The 24,269-nt window shown below is 36.9% G+C and overlaps 1 protein-coding gene across 2 annotated transcripts in view; it reads right to left on the reverse strand.

The window, feature by feature from the left end:
• LOC114025643 (alpha-catulin-like) overlaps nt 1-24,269 on the reverse strand; it is a 95,598-nt gene that overhangs the window by 18,483 nt on the left and 52,846 nt on the right. For both annotated transcript variants that reach the window (XM_027839114.1, XM_027839113.1), the window contains exons 8-12: nt 23,371-23,457; nt 20,650-20,808; nt 20,201-20,293; nt 10,117-10,267; nt 847-884 (exon numbers count right to left, since the gene is read on the reverse strand). In XM_027839114.1, the coding sequence (XP_027694915.1) occupies nt 847-884; nt 10,117-10,267; nt 20,201-20,293; nt 20,650-20,808; nt 23,371-23,457 (528 nt within the window). The remainder of the gene's footprint in view (nt 1-846; nt 885-10,116; nt 10,268-20,200; nt 20,294-20,649; nt 20,809-23,370; nt 23,458-24,269) is intronic.

A 24,269-nucleotide genomic window follows, 5' to 3' on the forward strand; every position in this document is an offset into this window, starting at 1 on the left:
GATTTTTTTTTTTTTTTTTTTGTTACTACAGCAACTCTTGAAGATAGTCTATTAACTATAGAGAGGTTGATACTTATGTCAGTAAAGAAAGTTCCTATACCACTAAAATTAAAGATTTTTGAAACACTGAAGTATCTTAAGTGTATAGATTTATAGAAATTAATTACTACACAGCAAAATGTTTCTAAAAGAAAATGAATTGAGTTCCAGCTTGGAATACCAGGAAGCCACTAACTTCTCCCCAAAGGACCCTATCTTCTACGTAATGGGAACAAGGACTCACTTAGCCACTGTTGGTGGCATCTATGATCTGGGACAAGGGTTCTAGAAAGAGTAAGAGCTGGGAGAGGCCCCAGATGTTCCGAGGATGGAAAACTGTTGGTACAGACCCTCCGAAACACTTTTTGATCTCAGGTTGACTCATGTTTACATCTTTGAGTAAGTAATGCAACCTCTCTGGGTCTTAGTTTCTGTAAAACGAGGGAGTTGGGCTAGGTGATTTTTAAGGTAGCTTCCAGCTCTAACATTTTATATGTCTATGATTCTATTTTACGAAAGGGAAGGTAAAAGACTGCATTATTCTATCATTTGGCAGTGGGCAAAAAGAATATGACTGTGAGAAAGAATGGCATGCAGCAGTGACATAGGTGGGTGTGGACAATGTGCTGAGAAGTTAAGTGACTTGCCCAGGGTCACACAGCCAATATGTGTTGGGGGGGGGACCTGAAACCAGGCCTTCCTGGCTTCAAGGCTGACTTTCTATATTGAGATATTAAAAGGCAATTAATTGCCTAAGAAACTATAGCAAATGGGTTCAAATATGCAAAACCACTTTCCAACACTTACCACTGGCTTTGGAAGTGAAAGGTAGGCACGCTTCTCTCCTACAACCAATACATGTATTAGTAAACAAAATTATTTCATAAATGTAATATTTCTCACTGTTATGTTTTTCACTATGTTAAATGTTATTACATAAACTACTAAGGAATGCTTAAGTAGTAATGCTATATATATTCTATCAATCACATGCATTTAGAAACAAAGTTCTTTCATTTATGAACCTGGAAACTGAAAAGTTATGTAATTTCATATTAAATTTATATTAGCCAATTACTTAAGATATATTCTGAGGGAGGAAATAAAATATTTCAAGTATATTCATCTTAATCTATAATCAGCTTACATTTCTTAAATAAAATTTGGCCAAAACAAAAACTGAAACAGATGATTCCCCTTAAAAGAGGCAAATGTGGATGGGTCATCAAAGTCCACGCATTTTCAGTCACAATATTACATCGGCTATATTGAAAGTTATTGTAATAGTTTGCCTGACTCCATATCCCCTCAAACATAGTGAATTTAACTAGAAGCTGTAGGTTCAGCCTCTCCTCAGACTTGAGGACTAATACTTATCCTAGAAAGAGGGAACATAAAGAATTATGTATGAGGAAGGTGGAATTATGTCACTAGTTCAGCATTAGGCAATGCTGTTGGTATTCTGATCTTGCTAACAGCACCAATCTCCCACTTCTCTTTACCCTTGTGGAAAGACTTACCTAAAAACTCACATTTTTATTAGCGGCCTGTCCCTAGAACAAATTATCCTCTCTCCCCACTCCCCATTAGACTTTACTTAACCTGATGGGCTTACATTCCTAGTCTTGACCTTATAAAGTCTGGCTTTTATTTCTACCATCTGAGCTCTTGTGTTGACAATGTAGCATCACATTGACCTTGTCAATGAAAAGTATTCCTTTAGATAAAACAAAATAGTTGCTGAGTTGCTGTTAGTGTATGTGTGTGTGTGATCCACTGTATATATATAATTTATCGTATATATATAAAATCCATTGTTCATGTGGTTTCAACCACCACCAATCTGCAGATGACTCCCAAAATGGCTCTCCTACTTATCCCTCGGCACTATGTAGGAGGCAGTCTGTACAAGATGCCTTGCAAATTTGGGTCTTTTTTGAGGTATTAAGTCATTTTCATCTTTACATCATGTGTTGTTTCCCTGATGAGATAGTAAGTTTATCAAGGATTATTTTTTTTTTTTTCCTTCACAGTACCTGGCACAGTGAACACTTAGCACAATGCCCTGAATGCAAATACTCTAGTAAATGATGAGTTAATGTTCTGAACTCAATGGCTCTGCCTCCTCGTCATCTAGTCCCTTCTGAGATCCCTATGATCTGGCTCCTATCACTCTACTGAAACTGCTTTGTCAGTGTCAAAATTCTTGCCAAATCCAATGCTATTTTCTGTCTCCATTCTCTTTGGCTATTGATTGCCCCTCTGTTTTGAAAATTTTCCACAGTTTTCATGACACAATTCTGATTCTCTTACAAGGTCTCTACCACTGATTCTTTGGCTCCTCTTATTTCTCATACCCCTAACTGTGGATATAAATAACCTAAGGTTCATACCTTGACCCTCTGGCTCTTCTCTCTTTAACTCTCAAATTAGGAACAACTATCAGTTTTGAACTATCACTTTTATTTATATCGAGTCCCTACCCTATATTTTCAATCCTGACCCCTAGTCTTGTACTTCGAATGCCTTCAGAGAAATTCCATTTGGATGGAAAAAATCAAGGCATTGTCTTCTTTTGTAAACTATCTGCCCTTCCCAATTTTCCCATTTCTTGTCAACTGTCTCACCTTTCTTCCTGTCACCTAGGCTCAAAATCTGGAAGCTATTTTCAACCTTCCCACTAATTCATCCCTTATATCTATTATCTTATATCTTCCTTTGTGGTATCTCTTGGATTCATTCCTTGCTTTCCATTATCACTGACAGCACCCTAGTCTGGTATCTTAATACCCCCTAAAATCTCAAGAGTTGTAAGGCAGCTCAGAAGTAATCTAGAACAACTCATTTATGAGTCAATAATCCTGCTTATAACATAATAACAGAAGAACTCTAATAACAGAGAAATTACTGCCTCATGAGACAACCCATTCTACTTCTGAGCAGCTCTGATTGTTAGGAAATTTTTCCTTATATTGAGCCTAAACACATTTTCCTATAACTTTTATCCATTGGTCTTAGGCAAAAAATAACAACAACAACAACAACAACAAAAACGTGGCTATTACTGCTTCCACGGGGCCACCCTCCAAAAATTTGTAAACAAGTCATATTCCCCTTAAGTTTCTTTCAGGATAAATATCTCCAGTTCCTTTAACTTAGCCAACAAACATTTATTAAAGACTTATTGGAGTCATGATTTTGAGTCCTCTCATAATCTTTGTTGCCCTCTTCTGGGTATCTATTAGCTTGTTAATATTCTTCCTAAAATGTGGCACCCAGAAATCCAAATGTGATCTGAACAGGGCTGAGTAAAGTGGGGCTATTAACTCTCTGATACTAGATACTACACTTATCATTTGGGGAGGGGGACTAATACTTACTAAGCTTTCAGTAAAAAAAAAAAAAACCCAGGCATTTTTCATATTAACCACTGTCTAGCCATGTTTTCCCCACTATATATTTATACAGTTAATTTTTTGAACCCACATTTAGTACTTTACATTTATCTTTATTAAATTTCATCTTATTAGATTTGGATCATCATTCCAATCTATTGAAATAGTTTGGGATCCCAATTCTATTATCAAATGAACCAACAGTTTCTCCCAGCTTTGCAAACTTGATAGGCGTACTATTTGTATGAATGTGTACATCTGTGTATAGGCATATTATCTGTGTGTCTATGGTCTTAGGGAGTCTCTTTAACTAGTCCCACTGTTTAACTTAAAACCAAAATTGGAACCTGATTGCTTCTACTGGGGATAGCTAGGCATATGGGGTGTCTCCTGTTAGCTTAAGTAATACATAGGTATTACCATTTCTATCACTACACATGGTATAAACCCTTTAATTTGCCAGAATATCTTCAACAAATGTTTTTCAGGTGGGTGTGATAGTCCTTGGATAAGAAGCTGATACAGGAAGTCTTCTTGTGAAATTACATAATGTGGGACCAAACATATACTTTCAATGTAGCAGAGAAGTATCCACTGCTAAAATGACCTGTTGTAGGAAATCAGATATGGGATATACCTGTGAAAAATGTTTGTGCCATGCTGGGACATGGATAGCATCACAGATCATTAGGCTAGTCAAGGACTGGGAATCCCTGGACTCCAACAAAGAATGAAAGATTACTAATCCCTAAATCAAAGCAGACAAGTCCAAGAAGTTTAATGAGGCTGGAAAGACTGGAGCAGTGTTAAAAGTCAGAGTAGTTAACAGGTCTAGTTCAAGCTAAAGATCAAGCCAGGGTCCAGAGTCTAAGAAGTCATCTAGCTCTAGGCAACAATATAAGCAAGAAGGAACATGAAATGAATTATGATCACAAGAAAGAGATTAGTTCCCATTTGTTCTCTTTTGTATGACCCAAGTGTAAGCAAACTTGGATTCTCAAGTGTATAATTATCCCCAGAGGAAAATGTCAGAGGTCTGAAGTATGTAGTATCAAAACACTGCAGGATTCACTGAAATATGCCTGATATGTGTCTAGTTACAGAACACTAGGAATTTAGAGACAGCTCTTTAATTAATTAAGATTAAGGGACTAAAATCCTTATTATTACACATCCTATTAGTGATACTCTCTGCTATGGGTTAATATTAGGAAACAGAAGGCAATACAGGGTATTTCACAGAGCATCATAGATTTACTACTGGAAGGGAACTTAGAGGACACCTAATCTGACCAACTCATTTTACAGATCAGTAAACTGAGAACTGGAGATGTTAAGTAGCTTGCTTGGAGTCACATAGCTAGAGTCAGAGGCAAGATCTGAACCTGGCTCTTCTTCCTAAATCAAACCTTCCATCCCCTATGCCACTCTTTTCCACATTTTATCTTTGTCTATTGGCTTCCTTTAGGTCCCAACTAAAATTCCACCTTCTATAGGAAGCCCTTCCCAATCCCTCTTAATTCAAATGCCTTCTCTTTCTTAATTATTTCCTGTTTTTCCTGTATATAGCTTGTTAGGACATATTTGTTTGCTTATTGTCTCCCCTATTAGATTGTGAGCTCTTTGAAAGCAGGGACTATCCTTTGCCTCCTTTTGTATTCCCAGTGCTTAGCACAATGCCTGGCACATGGTAGGTACCTAATAAATGTTTACTAACTGACTGTCTCTCATGGCAAGCATGAGGCAGGCTATTGTAGCATCTTGGTAGATAAGCGTATTTGTGATTATTTGTGTTTTTTGTCATATTGAATATTTGTATCTCCCATAAAATGGCCTTGCATAGGGTTTTTTTGTACACTTAACTTTTTTTTCTTACGGCAGGGTCAAGCCATAATGTAACTAGTCTGACATTATCGGGAATTGAAAAGAGGGCTGGCCTTGGAGTCAGGAGGTCCTGGTGATAAGTCTTGCCTCTGACACATACCAGTTGTGTGACTATGAGAAAATCACATAAACTCTCAATGCTCCAGCAACTCTCTAAGACTATAAGTTACAGATGAATTGCCATTCTGCATTGGTGGAAGGAGCTTCTATTGTGAGATTTCCCTACATTAATTAAAACACAGGTCTGGACAAAAAACCAAACCAAATCAAACCACGCACTACAACCAAAAAACCCCTACCTATACCTTTCTGAATCTGTTCCCTTCTTCCCATTCCCAATACCCTATGATCATGTCATGTCTCTATTTAAAAGCCTTTACTAGTTTTTCATTTCTGACAAAATAAAGAATAAACTCCTTATCCAGGCATTCTAAGGTCCATTCTACCCCCTCTGGTCTCATTTCACACAAGTCCCTTTTGTATTTTCTGTGCTATATAAAAACCAATCATCATCCCTCCTTCTTGACCTGCCCCTTCCCATCTCTGTGCTTTTGCTTAAGCTCTTTTCCATTATGGAACAGATTCATTTAAAAAAAAATCTATTAAGTGCCTATGCAAAGCCTTCTATTAGGTGTTGGGGACACAAAGATTAAAAAAGAAATAGTCCTTGACTTCAAGAAACCTGGGGTGAAGGGGTGAGGTGGAGAGATATGATGGTTATTCTGAGAAGTACAACACAAGGTAGAGAGTGACAGGGACAATTAAGTCTGAAGTATGAGCAATGGGAAGATGTGAGGATTTCAATTAGATGGGCAGGGGGTGCTATGGAGATTGGGTAAAGCTACTTGGAAGAGTTGGTACCCGAGTTGAGCTCTGAAGGAAAAAAAGGATTCTAAAAGGCTAAAATCAGGAGGAAGAGCATTCTAGGCATGGGGGAGGTAGAAGGCAATATACCGATCTGAAGGAATAGCTAGAAGTAGTTTGGCTGAAATGCAGAATGTGTGAAGGGAAATGATATGAAATATGTATGGAAAAGTAGGTTGGCACCAGATTACTGAGGGCCTTAAGTTAGTTTGTATTTCTCCCTTCACAGCATTGCTTGCATTTTTCTCCCCCTTCCCACTGAGCACCTACCTTAATTGAGGTCCTCATAATCTCTTGCCTGGACTATTGCGGTGGCTCCCTAATTGGTCTCCTGTCTTCAAGTGTTTCCCCACACTATCCATTCTGTTGAAGTGATACTCTTTTCTTTTTTCAAGGTTTATTAAAGATCCGCCATATTGGCCAGATTCTAAAGGAATCTGAGCATCTGTAAATTATTGGCTGGATTGTAAAAATCTGAGCAGTGGCTAGATTATATGAATCTGAGCTGAAGTGATACTCTTAATGCCTGGTTCTGACCACATCATTCTTTTGTTTAATAAATTTGAGTGGCTTCCTTTTACCTCTAGGATCAAACTCCTTATTTTGGCATGTAAAGTTCTTTACAACCTGGCTTCATTCTAACTTTCCAGCCTTATTATCTATTGCTCCATTTAATGAACCTTTTGGTCCAGTCAAATCGGTCTTTTTGCTGTTCTCCATACACATTTCCCTATCCCCCTTGGGGATGTCCCCCAAGCTTCAGATGCCCCACCTCTTCACTTCTGCCTCTTAGAATCCTCCATTCTTCAAAGTCCACCTCAACTGTCACCATCTCTGTGAGTCCTTTCATGGTCACCCCAGGTCCTAGTGCTTCTCCCACAAAAAATTAACTAGAATTTATTTTGCATACATTTATATGTGTACATGTATCTCCGAAGAGAATTTAAGCTCCTTAAGGGCATTTATATCTCCATATCCCTAGTGCCTAATATAGAGCCAAGTAAGTAGTGGATAATTAATAAATTCTTGTGGACTGACTAATTGGATTTTGTTCTGGAGACAAAGGAAACTACTAAAGGTTTTTGGACATGACAATACTTTAGGAAAACTATTTTGTCAGTTGTGTGAAGGCTAGATCAGGGAAGTTAGAGATTAGCAGTAGAGACACCAATAGGAGACTATTAAATCAAAAGTCCAGATGGAAGGTGATAATCTGAATATACAGAAGGGTCTACTTTGTAGAAAACTTCATGGAAGGTAGAATTGACAGGATTTGTCAATAGATAGATGGTATATGGGTATGTGAAGGAGGAAAGAGGCATAGATAATTGAAGTTTTGAACTTGGGTGGCTATAAGGATGGTAGTCTCCTTAACTGAAACAGTGAAGTAAAATGACAGGTTTAGGGGAAAAGATGACGAGTTCAGTTTTGTACATGTTGAATTTGAATTGCTGGCAAGAAATTCAGATGGAGATTTCAATCAGACAGTTGAAGATGCAGGACTGAAGTTCAGAAGACAGATTAGGGCTAGATATGTAGATTTGTATCTCTCTGCACACTGCCTATTAAAATTGCTTTCTTCCTGCAAGACCTAACTCTAATTTAACCTCCTGAGATGGTCTGGCTAAGCTGGATCTTACATCAATTTCTTTGCAGGCTTATTTATTCTTCAACTATTTTCCATTGTTTTTTTTAAGTCACATTGAAACAACCATCTCTTCTATGAAATTCTCCATTACTCTCATCAACTGAAAGTTATCTCCCCCTCTTCTGACCCACACAGAATTCTTACTTCTCTAATGCATTCATCATGTTTTATCTTGTATTATATATTTGTGTATGTCTTATATTTCCTATTGGATTGTATACTCCTTGAGGGTAGAAATACTGTCAATCTTTTTTTTTTTTAGGCAATTGGGGTTAAGTGACTTGTCCAGGGTCACACAGCTAGTAAGTGTCAAGTGTCTGGTCTGAGGCCAGATTTGAACTCAGGTCCTCCTGACTGCAGGGCTGGTGCTCTATACACTGCGCCACCTAGCTGCCCCTGTCAATCATTTTTGTATCTCTTCCCAGAACCTTGCATGTATATAGTGAGAACATTAAGATTGATCCTATATCACTTTCTTATTGATCCTATTTATAATTGCTTTTGTCCTATAACTGCTAAAGTCATGGTTCTTTGTCTCTAAACTTAGTTCAGAAATCAGTTGTCCTGTAATGGTTTACGTTTAAAAATTGAGCTCTCCTGCTAACCACTGATATATTCTTGCTTCAAGGAATTTTGCTGACCTTAGGGGACATGTATGAACACAAGGAAGTCAGGTCTAATATCTTTACACCATGAAGCTACTCTTCAAGGATGTCTTAATTTATTATCTAGGATATCTAATTTGTTATCATGTATCTGGACTCTCAGCGGGGAAGGAGGGGTTTTTTTGCTAGTGCCCATTACCAAACTTCCAACCAATTATGTTGTTCTCTGTGCCTCAGCTTTGCAACCAATCATATTGCCCTCAATCCCATGATATCATCTACCCTGTTCTGGTCTTTGTTCTATACTCTGCAAAACCTATAGAAGGGGAATTTTCCTTTTGCCCGGGGTCTTTGGCATAAATAGAGGCAATCAATTGATCCATTTATTGATAAGCAGCATGCCCCTGATAATAAATGTTATCTTACTCAGAGAAATGTCTCCACTTACCCTTTTGTTAAATTTAAATTGTGACAATAGTAGGCATTTCCTAAATGTTTGTTGAACTGAATGTTTCACAAATGATATGGCTTTAAAAAAAAAGAGTTGGTTTTGATTTTTTAAGTAAACACACAGCATTTGGGCAGCTAGGTGGCATAGCAGATAGGATGCTGGGCTTGACGAAAGGAAGACTCATCTTCCTGAATTCGAAGCTGGCCTCAGACACTTACTAGCTGTGTGACCCTAAGTCACTTAACTCTATTTGCCTCAGTTCCTCATCTGTAAAATGAGCTAGAGAAGGAACTGGTAAACTAATCTAGGATCATGAAGAGTCGGATATGACTGAATAACAACACAGCATTTATGCTGTGATCATTCAAAAACACGTAACAGTTACATATAGTGAAAAAACATTAATTCAATGAGATCATCATTTTAAATGGTATTTTATAATAATATGCTCCTGATAAGTGATATACTTGTTATACTAAACAAGTTTTTCCCTAAGAAATAACATGACTAAAACTACAATGAGATTTTTTCTGATAATAAGTATAAGAGATTCATAGTAATAAAAAATAAACTTTCAGGTGAAATTAAAATGAAGAATCAAAATAATTTCTTACTTGATATCTTGTGGTGCTTATTCTATATGGTGTAAAAATACCAATAAACTTACCAACCACAGGAAATATTTCAAGGTTGTGTAGTCATCAGGTAAAGAGATTCCATCCAAGAGGAAGGACAGCAGTTCAAAAATCAAATAGCTACATTCACTACATTATGAAGTGTCTATAATCCAAGCTAATAATACTAAATAAAGTATGGGATTGGTTCCAAGAACAAAGGATAGTTATAAGAGAACATTGGTAAGACTGAATCTTAATGATAAAGGCAAAATATTAAATTTAACAAGTCCTACAATACTAGTCAAGTAATAAAATGAAATTTCTACTTAATTATGCTTATCAAGATTTTAACTGCTTAAATACTAGGATAAAAAATGACTGAGGTGAACAAAAATTATGGATAACTCCATCGTTTCTCATCAGTCATACTATATTTAACTTAGTCGAGATAAAAAATAATTCTAGTCTATAATTTCTGAAAATTTACATGTTTTAGCTTAATAGCTAACCTGAGTGACAAAAGATAATTCATTTTATATCTGACAAAGCTTGGAACAAAAATTATAAACTTAACAGTTCAAAATTTAAACATGTGGCCAGCATTCTGACTTACCTCGTTTTCCTTCAAACACATCATTTATTTCTCTTAGTAATGTTGACATGTCACTAATCTGAGACTCCCAAGCTTCACAAAACACATCCAGATTTTCTTTAGCAATCTTGCTGGATGGATGTAATGTCAAAGTTTCAGCAGCTGAAATTATCTGAAGAATACATACTATATGTAAATGAATTTCAAAAAGTTTCCTCTCACTTTCTCATCTTCAATTTCTCCTTAAGTACCTAGAAACATGCTTAGTTCTCCCTTAAACTAACAAAATTCTTACTTGATCGTGCCATCCCCTCAAACTATAATCCTATTTTTTTCCCTTTTCACTGCCAAAACTCTTGACTCAGTCATTTAAATACTGCCTCAAACTTCCTCACTCCACCACTCTACGGAAACATCTGTTTTAAAGATTGTCTAATGGCCTCTCACTTGCTATATCCAACATAGCCTTTCCTCAGTCATCATTCTTTTTTTTTTAATCTTTTTTAAAAATTCATTAATTTATTTATTTTTAGTTTTCAACATTCACTTCCACAAGATTTTGAGTTCCAAATTTTCTCCCCATCGTGTCCCTCCCCTCACCCCAAGACAGCGTGCATTCTGAATACCCTTTTCCCTAATCCGCCCTCCCTTCTATCCCCCCCCTTCTCTTATCCCCTTCCCCTTCTATTTTTAAATAGGGCAGGATAGACTTCTATACCCCATTGCCTGAATATCTTATTTTCCAGTTGCATGTGAAAAGAATTTTTAACATTTGTTTTTAAAACTTTGGGTTCCAAATTTTCTCCCTTCCTCTCTCCCCAGCCACCCTCATTGAGAAGGCAAGCAGTTGGATACAGGTTATACATGTGTAGTCATGTAAAACACTTCCGTCATAGTCATGTTGTGGAAAACTATATTTCCCTTCATACTATCCTGCCCTTCCAATTTATTCTATTCTCTCTTTTGACCCTGTCTCTTCTCAGAAGTGTTTGCTTCTGATTATCCCCTCCCCCAATCGCCCCCCCATCCTCTCCCTGCTCTCTTGTCCCCTTCCCCCCCTATTTTCCTGTAGGGTAAGACAGATTTCCACACCCAATTGAGTATGTATGTTATTCCCTCCTTAAGCCAAATCTGATGAGAATAAGATTCACTCCTTCCCTCTCACCTTCCTCCACTTCCCCTCCACTGTAAAAGCCTTTTCTTGTCCATTTTATGTGAGATAATTTACCCCATTCTACCTTTCCCTTTCTTCTTCTCACAGTATAATCCTCTCTCACCCCTTAATTTTATACTCTAGATACCACCCCATCATCTTCAATTCATCCTATCTATATAATTTTTTCCCTCCAACTACCCTAATACTGACAAAGGTCTCATGAGTTACAAATATCATCTTTCCATGTAGGAATGTAAACAGTTCAACCTAAATAGGTCCCTTATGATTTCTCTTTCCTGTTACCTCTTCATGTTCCACTTGAGTCTTGTATTTGAAAGCCAAATTTTCTATTCAGCTCTGGTCTTTTCATCAAGAGTGCTTGAAAGTCCTCTATTTCACTGAATGACCATTTTTTATCTTGCAGGATTATACTCAGTTTTGCTGGGTAGGTGATTCTTGGTTGTAATCCTATCTCCTTTGCCCTCCAGAATACTATATTCCATGCCCTGCGGTCCCTTAATGTAGAAGCTGCTAAATTTTATGTTACCCTGATTGTGTTTCCACAATACTTGAATTGTTTCTTTCTGGCTGCTTGTATTATTTTCTCCTTGACCTGGGAGCTCTGGAATTTGACTACAATATTCCTAGGAGTTTTCCTTTGGAGATCTCATTCAGGAGGAGATTGGTGGATTCTTTCAATTTCTATTTTGCCCTCTGGTTCTAAAATATCAGGGCAGTTTTCCTTGACAATTTCTTGAAAGATGATATCTAGGCTCTTTTTTTGATCATGGCTTTCAGATAGTCCAATAATTTTTAAATTCTCTCTCCTGGATCTATTTTCCAGGTCAGTTGTTTTTCCAATGAGATATTTCACATTGTTTTCTAATTTTTCATTCCTTTGGATTTGTTTGACAGTGTCTTGATTTCTCATAAATTCACTAGCTTCCAATTGCTCTATTCTAATTTTTAAGGAAGTATTTTCTTCAGTAATCTTTTGGACTTCCTTTTCCATTTGGCCAATTTCGCTTTTTAGGGTATTCTTCTCCTCATTGGCTTTTTGGACTTCTTTTACCACTTGGGTTAGGCTATTTTTTAAGGTGTTATTTTCTTCAGTATTTTTTTAGGTCTCTCTTAGCAAGCTGTTGACTTGTTTTTCGTGATTTTCTTGCATCACGCTCAGTTTTTCCTCTACTTCTCTTACTTGCTTCTCAAAATCCCTTTTGAGCTCTTCCAAGGGCTGGGACTGATTCATATTTTTCGTGGAGGCTTTGGATGTAGGAGCTTTGGCTTCATTGTCTTCTTCTGGTTGTATGTTTTGATATTCTTTGTCACCAAAGTAAGGTAATATAGTCTGACTCTTTTTGCGCTGCTTACTCATGATCCTGGCCAATTACTTGAGTTTTAAACTCTTTGTTAAGGTAAGAGTCTGCTTCCAATGTGGAGAATGTACTGTCCCAAGCTTCAGGGGTTTGTACAGCTGTTTTCAGAGATACTTCTAGGGAACTGAAAATTTTCAGTTCTTCCAGGGTGCTATGATAAGGGGCGAGGTGTTTCCTCTCCACTACCACAACAAGCTCCACCAAGCCAGCACTCCTCCTCGCCCCAGGACCGCCCCTCAGAACTGTGACCCAGATCCAAGCACCGGCAAAGCAAGAGATTCCTGCCTTAGCACTGGCAAAGAGATCCCTGCAATCCCCCTCTGATCAGTCACTTGATTCCCCCTCAGTCTGTGTGCTGGAAGCTCAGGAAGCAGCTGCTGCCCGGACCATGCTCAAGACTTGCGGCTGAGACCTAGCCTCTCTCTCACCGACGTCACAGACTTTTCCCACTGACCTTCTAAGTTGTCTTTGGCATTTGTGGGTTGAGAAGTCTAGAAACTGCCACAGCGGCCTGCAATTCAGTCCTCTGAGGCCTGCTCCAGGGTCCCTGTGGCCTGCACACCCATGCCAAACTAAGCTCCTCTCCCCGCCCAGCTCAATATACCTTTCCAATCAACCATCCAGGCTGTCTTTGGCTGGAAATTTGTTTCATTCTGTCTTTTTGTGGGTTCTGCTGCTTTAGAATTTGTTTAGAGTCATTTTTTATAGGTATTTGGAGGGGTTTGGGGGGAGAGCTCAAGCAAGTCACTGTTTTCCCTCTGCCATCTTGGCTCCGCCCCCTCCCCAGCAATTTTTTTCAAAGAGTGGGTTCTTATCCCAGAAGCTGGGGTCTTTGGGTTTATCAAATAATAGATTGCTATAGTCATTGACTACTGTGTCTTTCATATTTAACCTATTCCACTGATCCACCACTCTATTTCTTAGCCAGTACCAAGCAGTTTTGATGATTGCTGCTTTATAATACAATTTAAGATCTGGAATGGCTAGGCCACCCTCCCCTGCATTTCTTTTCATTAGTTCCCTTGATATTCTGGACCTTTTGTTCTTCCAAATGAATCTTGTTATTATTTTTTCTAACTCTATAAAATAATTTTTGGTAGTTTGATTGGTATGGCACTGAATAAGTAAATTAGCTTAGGTAGAACTGTCATTTTTATTATATTAGCTCAGCCTACCCATGAGCAATTGATGTTTTTCCAGTTATTTAGATCTGACTTTATTTGAGTGAAAAGTGTTTTGTAATTGTGTTCATAGAGTTCCTGGGTTTGTTTCGGGAGGTAGACTCCTAAATATTTCATAATGTCTACAGTAAGTTTAAATAGAATTTCTCTTTCTATCTCTTGCTGTTGGGATTTGTGGGTAATATATAGAAATGCCGATGATTTATGTGGGTTTATTTTATAGCCTGCAACTTTGCTAAAGTTGTTTATTATTTCAAGTAGTTGTTACTTGATTCTCTAGGATTCTCGAAGTATAACATCATGTCATCTGGAAAGAGTGATAGCTCTGTTTTTTCTTTGCCTATTCTGATACCTTCAATTTCTTTTTCTTCTCTTATTGCTAAAGCTAACGTTTCCAGTACGATATTGAATAACAGTGGTGATAATGGACATCCTTGTTTCACCCCCGATCTCATTGGAAATGCTTCTAGCTTGTCCCCATTACATATTATGCTTGCTGAAGGTTTTAGATAGACGCTATTTATTATTTTAAGGAAGACTCCATTTATTCCTATGCTCTCTAGTGTTTTTAATAGGAATGGATGTTGTATTTTGTCAAAAGCTTTTTCTGCATCTATTGAGATGATCATGTGGTTTCTATTAGTTTTGGTGTTGATATAATGAATTATGCTGATAGTTTTCCCAATACTGAACCAGCCCTGCATTCCTGGTATAAATCCTACCTGGTCATAGTGTATTATTCTTGTGATAAGTTGCTGTAGTCTATTTGCTAATATTTTGTTTAAAATTTCTGTATCTATATTCATTAGCGAAATTGGTCTATAATTTTATTTCTCCATTTTGACTCTTCCTGGTTTAGGTATCAGCACCATATTTGTATCATAAAAAGAATTTGGTAAGACTCCTTCTTCACCTATTTTCCCAAATAGTCTATATAATATTGGAATTAATTGTTCTTTAAACGTTTGATAGAATTCACATGTAAATCCATCTGGCCCTGGAGATTTTTTCCTAGGGAGTTCATCAATGGCGTGTTCAATTTCTTTTTCTGAGATGGGATTATTTAAGTATTTTATTTCCTCTTCTGTTAATATGGGCAATTTATATTTTTGTAAATATGTATTCATTTCACTAAGATTGTCAAATTTGTTGGCATATAGTTAGGCAAAATAATCCTAATTGTTGTTTTAATTTCCTCTTCCTTGGTGGTAGCTTCACCCTTTTCATTTTGATACTGGTAATCTGGTTTTCTTTATTTTTTTAATTAAATTAACCAAAGGTTTATCAATTTTATTGGTTTTTTCATAAAACCAGCTCTTAGTTTTATTTATTAGTTCAATAGTTTTCTTAATTTCCATTTTATGAATTTTTCCTTTGGTTTTCAATATTTCTAATTTGGTGTTTAATTGAGGATTTTTAATTTGTTCTTTTTCTAGTTTTTTTAGTTGTATGCCCAATTCATTGATCTCCTCTTTTTCTATTTTATTTATGTAAGCATTTAGAGATATAAAACTTCCCCTAAGAATTGCTTTTGCTGCATCCCGTAAGTTTTGGTATGTTGTCTCATTATTGTCATTCTCTTGAATGAAATTATTGATTATTTCTATGATTTGTTGTTTGACCCACTCATTTTTTAGGACTAGATTATTTAGTTTCCAATTATTTTTTAGTCTATCTTTCCATGGCCCTTTATTACATATAATTTTTATTGCATCATGATCTGAAAAGGATGCATTTAATATTTCTTCCTTTCTTCATTGGATTGTGAGGTTTTTATGCCCTAGTACATGGTCACTTTTTGTGTATGTGCCATATACCGTTGAGAAAAAAGTATATTCCTTTCTATCCCCATTCAATTTTCTCCAGAGGCCTATCATACCTAACTTTTCTAATGTTCTATTCACCTCCTTAATTTCTTTCTTGTTTATTTTGTGGTTAGATTTATCTAGTTCAGAGAGGGGGAGGTTGAGGTCTCCCACTAGTATAGTTTTGCTGTCTATTTCTTCCTGTAACTCCCTGAATTTCTCCTCTGAGAATTTGGATGCTATACCATTTGGTGCATATATGTTTAATATTGATATTACTTCATTGTCTATGGTGCCTTTTAGCAGGATGTAGTTTCCTTCCTTATCTCTTTTGATAAGATCTATTTTTGCTTTTGCTTTGTCTGAGATCAGGATTGCTACCCCTGATTTTTTTACTTCAGCTGAAGTATAATATATTCTGCTCCTGCCTTTTACCTTTACCCTGTATGTGTCACTCTTTTTCAAATGTGTTTCCTGTAAACAACATATTGTAGGATTATGGTTTTTAATCCATTTCTGCTATATGCTTCCATTTTATGGGAGAGTTCATCCCATTTACATTCACAGTCATGATACATCTGTGTCTTTTTCTCCATCATTTTTTCCCCATTTCTGCTTTTCTTTCTCCTTTCTCCTTTCCCCCCTCACTAGTGTTTTGCTTTTGACCAGCGCCTCCTTCAGTCGCACCTCCCTTCTATTATCCCTTTCCCTTTCCTTCCCCTTTACCCTTACTGCTTCTTTCCTCCCTTCTATCCCCCTTCCCTTTCCTTTCCCCTTTTCCCTCCTACTGCCTATAGTGCAAGTTAGATTTCTATACCTAACTGATTAAGTTATTCCCTTCTGGAGTAAAATCTGATGAGAGTAAGGTTCAAACAATGCTCTAATACCTTTTTTCCCCTCTGCTCTAAGAGGTTTTTGTGTCTTTTCCTGTAATATAATTCACCCAGACTAATCCACTTACCTGGATCCATTTAAACCACTTGAATAGATTTTTAAGGTGTTATTTTCTTCAGCATTTTTTTGGGGTCTCCTTTAGCAAGCTGTTGACTTGTTTTTCATGATTTTCTTGCATCCCTCTCATTTCTCTTCCAAGGTTTCCCTCTACTTCTCTTACTTTTTCTCAAAATCCTTTTTAAGTTCTTCCATGGCCTGGGACTGATTCATATTATTCTTGGAGGCTTTGGATGTAGGAGTTTTGACTTTGTTGTCTTCTTCTGGTTGTATGTTTTGATCTTCTTTGTCATCAAAGAAAGATTCTATGGTCTGACTTTTTTTTTTTGGCACAGTTTGCTCCTAGCCAACTACTTGAGTTTTAAACTCTTTGTTAAGGTATGGGTCTGCTTTCAGTGTACAGAATGTACTGTCCCAAGTTTCAGGGGTTTTGTGCAGCTATTTTCAGAGATACTTCTAGGGACCTGTAAATTTTCAGTTCTTCCAAGGTACTACAATCAAGGGCAAGGTGTTTACTCCTTTCCTGGCCTGTGCTCTGGTGTATGAGTGACCAGAAGCACTCTTTTCTGCCTTAGAACTGTGAGAAGGATTCCCTCTCCACTGCCACTACAAGCTCCACCATGCCAGTACTCCTCCTCGCCCCAGGATCGCCACCTAGAACTGTGACCTAGATCCAAGTATGGGCAAAGCAAGAGATTCCTGCCTCTGCACCAGCAAAGAGATCCCTGCAATCCCCCTCTGAACAGTCACTCAATTCCCCCTCCATCTGTGGGCCGAGAGCTTCAGAAGCAGTCGATGCACCGGGGCTGTGTCAGGACTGGGGCTGGGACAGAGTTTCTCTCTCACCGTGGTCACAGACCTTTCCTACTGACCTTCTAAGTTGTCTTTGGCGTTTGTGGGTTGAGAAGTCTGGAAACCGCCACAGCTGCCTGTGATTCAGTTTCCTGAGGCTTGCTCCATGCTTTCTGAGGCCTGATCTTTGCCTATGCGCCCATGCTGAACTGCGCTCCTCTCCCAGCCCTGTGCAATAGACCTTTCTAATCAACCATCCAGATTGTCATGGGCTGGAAATTTGTTTCACTCTGTCTTTTTGTGGGTTCTGTTGTTCTAGAATTTGTTTAGAGTCATTTTTTTACAAGTATTTGGAGGAGTCTGAGGGAGAGCTCAAGCAAGTCACTGTTTTTACTCCACCATCTTGGCTCTGCCTCCCTCAGTCATCATTCTTCTTGATCTCCAATGCAACTCTTGACATTGCTAACCAGCCCCAACTCCAGAATACTATTTTCTCTCTTGGTTTCCATGACACTGATTTCTTTTGGTTCTCCTACCAGTATACCTGCTCCTTCTTTGCTGGCTCATACTCTGTCTTTCACCCTTAGATATTTCTCAAGGTTCTATTCTGGGCCCTTTTCTTTTATTTTATACTTTCTTCCTTGTTGATATCATTAACTCTCATGGCTTCAATTCTACCTCCACAATACATTATCCATTTACATTCACCCTCCATTCACATAGTCACTACTGTAGTTCTAGCCCTAATTCCTTCTCACCAGACCCAATTAGTCTGTCATCCAGTCTTTCCCCTCTCCAATCTGTCTTTCATATAGCTGTAAAAATAATCTTCCTAAAGCACAGGTCTGAATACATGACTTTCCTGCTTAAAAATTTTCAATGGTTTTTTATAACCTTTAAGATAAAATACAAATTCCCCAGCTTTGTATTTAAGGTTTTCCACAATCTGGCTCCAATCTACATTTTCAGCCTTATTTCATAGTACTCCCCTTCATGTACTCCATGTTCTAGCCAAACTGGACTTTTCTGAATTTAAAATTCTACCTCCCACCTCTGTCTTTGTATAGGCTGTTCCCCATGTTGGGAATGTAGTTCTTCCTCATCTCTACCTTTCAGAATTCTTATCCTCCTTCAAATGTCAACTCAGTTCATGTGGTACCTTCTCTTTGAAACTTTCCTTGAGTCCCCTCAGTTGTAAGTGCTCTCTCCCTTCTCAAACCATCTTGTATTGACTTATCTGTGTATATGATGTGCCCTTTTTAGTATAGCATACTTTTTAAGGTCAGGGGCTTTTTTTGTATGTGTCTTAATATTCCTAGCACCTAGCACAGTGCTTCACAAACAGACTGAATAAAGTTTGTGGAACTGAATTGAATATTTTCATAGTACTCAAATGTTATAGTTACCTAAGGCTTAAACTGACTGGAATGTCTGAAACAACTGAGTTAGGTATGAATAAGAACTAGCTCATGTCCAAACAATACCTCCCTGGAAATGCCATCATCCTTGAAATAATGCTACTTAAAATAATAATGGATTAAAAAAAAAAGGTTAGTGTCTAGATGGGTCAAAATTGGAAAACATCTTTGCCTGAGAGTAATCCTGGGTCTTAGCGTGTGTGTCAAGAAGAGATGACATTGGGGCAGTTAGGTAGTGCAGTAGATAGAGCACCGTCCCTGAAGTCAAGAGGACTGAGTTCAAATCCAATCTCAGACACATAAAACTCACTAGTTGTGTGGCTCTGGGTAAGTCACTTAACCCCATAGCCTCACTTTAAAAAAAAAAAAAAAAAGAAGAGATGACATCCCAGAGAGATTGAAGTATACCCTTCCATTACATCCCAACTCTGAACATAGCCTGTAAGAAGTGGTTTTACAGAGGAGCTGAAGGCAATTGATGCTAATATGTTGTAATATATGATGAAAAAAGCCTTCCTTGGGTGATGGCTAGGGGAGACAACACAGAGGCTCCCTGTGAATCTAAGGAGAGGTGGTAGAATACTAGGGATAAATTATATTGTTTGCCTGTGTTGAAACACTTACTTTCCCTATCCTAGCCCGCTTTAGCTGTTTATATTCAAGGTGGAATCTAGCTGAAATAACTTTCTAGTTGAAATAATGACACTCATAATTATCAAAACCCTTAGAAAAATAGTGTATTTCTGGGCTCTAAAATTTGAAAATCATTTGATCACGTATAAAATTATATTATGTGATTTTAGTACCCTATAGTGGGCACTTCTTGCTTTAAAACTTACAACTTACATTACAATGAAAGTTTAACAATTACAAAGCTATTTCTGCATCTATTAGGATAGGTAAATCATTCAGTCTCTCTCAGTGACCCAAGAATCTTTTTATGAGTTGCTGATCTTTTCTTTTTCTTCCATTCCCAAGGCTTAGCACTGTGCCTTTCCTATAGTAAGTCCTTAGTAAATGTTTACTCTTTGATTGATTAATCATATTATGTAAAAATGACCATCAAAATTATAAGATGAGATTCCATGACAAAATAGCTAATTTGACAAAACCAAAAAATGTTTTTAAATTAAAGCTTCATTTAAAAACACCAATCTCAAATTTTGCACATGAACAATAGTGAACCAGTTGATATAGCGGATGTCAAAGTCATACCCATACAAACTGCTATAGAAAGATCTCATGGTTTTTGTATTTGAAAATAAAATATTTCCCAGTTACTTTGAACTTATAGAGATAGCACCTGAAATTTCTCTCCTTACGGCAAAGATCTTTAACTTTTTTGGCATGAAAATTCAAAACTAAACTTTTGATTCCTAGAAAAATGTTATTTAGGAGAAAAAAAATCTAATGGCAATCATACCTGTTGACCAGTAACCTGAAATGTCTCTTCTGCATGCATACAAGTAATTTCAAGGGGTTCTGTCCCCGATATATGTCTCAACAATCGACAAGTCTAGAAAACAACAACATTTCCATAGTTTAACTTACAAATTCACATTCAAATGGGGATTAACAGCTAGAACTATGAGGATCTGGTTCAATTAAATGTAAATAAAAATTTTAAAAATAACATATATGAAACTTACAAAACATTATAAAAACAAGTTCATGGTTGCGTTCCAGACAGTTGAGGTTGTTGGAATTCTTACCACAAAAAGACAGAGATGCTAATATATGATAATAATAATATATGTAATATATTATATAATGATACCAAATTAAATTTTTTTTTTGTTTCCTGAGGACAAAATGGCAGAAGGTAATGTTAACAAATAATAAAGTTTGCTAAATAATAACACTGGAACTCACCTCAGTAAGCTGTTCTTTCTGTTCAGATAGTTTACAGGTGTATTCTGCCAAACCTTCTAAGTTTCCTTCCACTCCAGTAATTTTTAATGCTTTCAAAATCGCGTGATCCGCACGGTGCTTTAGAAGATCTGTTGCAAGCAATGTTGCTGCATTGTGAAGCTTCATTTGGGAATAATGGTGAGAGACAGATGAGTAAGGCTGGAACTGGAAAGGGCCTTAGAGGTCATCTAATAATGACCTTTCCATTTTAAAGATGAGAAAACTGAGACCTCAAAACATTGCCTGATTTGCCTAAGGTCGGGAAGATGGCAGCTTCCCGAAGTATTGCTACGAACCCCTTCCCTCTAACACTTTCCACTCCCCTCTACTGCCTCTCCTATGCTATGCTGCAGATTTTTTTCAGGAAAGTAAATGCAATTTGTATCCTTTGAGATTGCTTGTAAACTATTAACTCAGTCACACTGCAGGCTAGATTATATTCATTTAATAAGCTTGGGTCTTTCCTGACTTTCTCCCAATAAACTGCAAGACAAATCCAAAAGGTTTGTTTATTTTTAATATAATATATATCATTCTATGTAAGTTTTTAAATTTCAGAAAATATGAATTATTTATACTTTAATGCAGAATCTTTGAAGTAGAAGGATTCTGAAAGGCCATCAATCAAGCATTTATTTATTAAGGGACAACTATGCACCAGGCATGGTGCTAGACAGTGGGGATACAAATACAGGCCATCGAATTCAAACTGTACTTGAACAATATCACCCCTCTACATTTCCAACATAGGGTTACCTAGCATCTATCTGAATATTAATAGTAATAATGCCTTAAGGTTCACACATCTCATTTGATCCTCACAACAACCTCATGAAGTATTACTACAGTAATTATTATCCCCATTTTACAGATGAAGAAACTGAGACACAGAGAGGTTAAGTGACTTGCCCAGGATCATGGAACAAATAAAGATTAGAGGTGGGATTCAAACAGAATTCTTCCCGACTCCATGTAGAACACTCTCTATATAATGCCACATTTCCTCTAATAAAAGGCCTCCAGTGAATAGGAACCCACTAAGCTAAGCTCCAAGAAAGGTCAACGTTCTAATGGCAGGGAAGCTGCTCCTTATTTTGCCTTACAATTTACTCTACAATTTCTATCCCTTGTTCCTAGTTTTGCTCTATGGGACCAAGCAGAACAAATCTAATCCTTCTTCCAAGTGCTAGCCATAACTCATCTCTTACATTCCTAATTCCTCAGTCAGCCAGTCCTCACATGACATGATCTTGAGGCTCTCCACCATTCTGCTTACGCTGATCTGGATGTGCTCTACCGTGCTGATGTTCTTCATAAAATGTGATGCCTAGGATTGAACACAGTGCTCCAGCTGCACTCTGACCAGGGAAAAGTACAGCGGAACTATCACCTCCCAAGCCCCGTCTACTATGTCTTTCTTAAGACAGCTCAAGACTGCATTAGCTTTTTTGATTATCATATCTTGTTACTGATTGATAATGAGCTTACTAATCCCTTCATATCTTTTTCACATGAACTGCAACTTTTATATGAACTTTCTCTGTTTTGTACTTGTGAAGTTGATTTTTTAAAATTCAAATATAAGATCTCACATCTATCTCTATTAAATTTCATCTCAATACATACTGCCTATCATTCGAGCTTATAAAGAACATTTTGGAACCTGAATTTATGGACCAAGAAGTGAGTTACACAGGGGTTTTTAAACTGTGGTTCACGGATAGATTTTGGGGGGGTTTGAACTCAGAACTTTTAATATTTCGATAACTTTTTCAATAAAATCATCCTTTTGATAATACATTCTAGAATTTTGAAAGGAATAGGATTTGAGCTCACTCTTCATAGTTTGTGGACTTCAGTCTCTTCTTTTCCCCCCTTTAAATTAAGCCATTTACCTTTCACCAGTTCTATGGCACCTTTCTCATTCTCCATGACCTTTCAAAGATCCCTGGCAGTGGCTCAGAAATCATCTGACACTTCTCTCAGTAAGTACCCTGGATATAGTTTAACTGAACTTGGTAACTTAAATTCATTGGAGCTTTGGATTCCTCATCTATAAAACGGGAAAAATCCCAAAGGGAGGTCGTGGGAAACAAATGAGATAATGTAAGCAAAGTTTTTGGCTTCTGTTTTCTCTAAGAACAATAATCTTTGAATTGGGAGTTGAAACCTACAGTAAAGAGTAAGAATACATATACAGCACACTAAGGTTTGCAAATCATTTTGTACAAATCATTATTTCACTGATCTTTACAACTTATGAGGAAAGTGCTATATTGTTCCCATTTTACAGATAATGAACATGAGGATTTGTACAGTAGATTCTTGTTCACATATGAGTTATTCTAGAATTCAGGGGTGTCAAACTTGCCAGAGCAAAACTCCAGAGTCAAGGACCAGATTAAAATGTGATTGTGAAATTTTTTAGCGAAATAAATAAAAATAAATACAACGTGGATAATGTTAATTTGTGGTTTTCTAAGTCACTGCAGGGATCTATTTCTATTTGAGTTAGACAGCATAGGCTTAGATGACTCAGAGGTCCTTCCTAACTGAGATTCTATGGTTTTATTAATTTTTTTTGTTAAAACGATTTACTTAAATTTGTAGTACATACTGGTGTTTAGCATATAACTACATGAATAAAGAATTAAAAAAGGTTAAATTTCAAACTGTACTTACCTCTCTTTTAAATTCATGCATGCTGTGGCTTATTTTTAATATAGCTAGTTCAAGATCTTCCATGATGTTCTTTGTCTTCTTGCTTTGCTAAAATGAAAAAAAAAAGTTTCTTATTTCTATTATCTCTTTAAACCAATAATAATTCTAGTTCTATGAAATATAATTTTAGGTTGGCATTTTTAACTGTTAGAATTTATTGAGTTATGTTACAAAGTTGCCATACAGTTTTTTTTTTAATTTTAAAACCTATCATTCTTCAAATTCCTGATGTTAAAACTTAAAATGTACAAAATCAAACTCATTTTCCCTCTGAAATTCGTTTTTCCACCTGGCTGCTCTATTTGTATTAATGGCATCACCATCTACCATTTATTCCAGTTATCCAGGCTCAAAATCTCAAAGTAATCTGACTTTTTCCACTTCATGACTCTCCAAATTTACTTACCAAATCCTACCAATTTTACCTCTGCAATGTCCTTTACATATATTTCTTCCCTTCTATTTCCACTATCACCACCATAATTTAGGCCCCCATCTTTTACCTGCGCTATTATTATAATACTCTCCTGACTGATATCCCTGCTTATTGTCTCTCCCCAACTTCAGTAACCCATTCAATCTACTGCCACCATATTAATCTTCTTAAAGCACACCTCTGCTATTATTTTCTTACTTACATTATTAACCTTTTGTCTATTAACATAAATCCAAAATCTTTACCTAAACATTGCAATATGGTAAAAAGAGCATTGACTTAGGAGTCAAGAGACCTGGGTTCAAGTAACAGCTTCAAACAAGAACAGGGTGTTCCAAAAGTCTTAGTGCAATTTTAAGGTTTTAGTTATTCCAAAGTTGAAAATATCAAGTCCTTCTGCTAAGAAGAAAAAACAAAACAAAAA

The sequence above is a fragment of the Vombatus ursinus genome, unplaced genomic scaffold, assembly GCF_900497805.2.
Source record: "Vombatus ursinus unplaced genomic scaffold, bare-nosed wombat genome assembly UNPS02014832.1, whole genome shotgun sequence".
In the NCBI taxonomy this organism is placed as follows: domain Eukaryota; kingdom Metazoa; phylum Chordata; class Mammalia; order Diprotodontia; family Vombatidae; genus Vombatus; species Vombatus ursinus.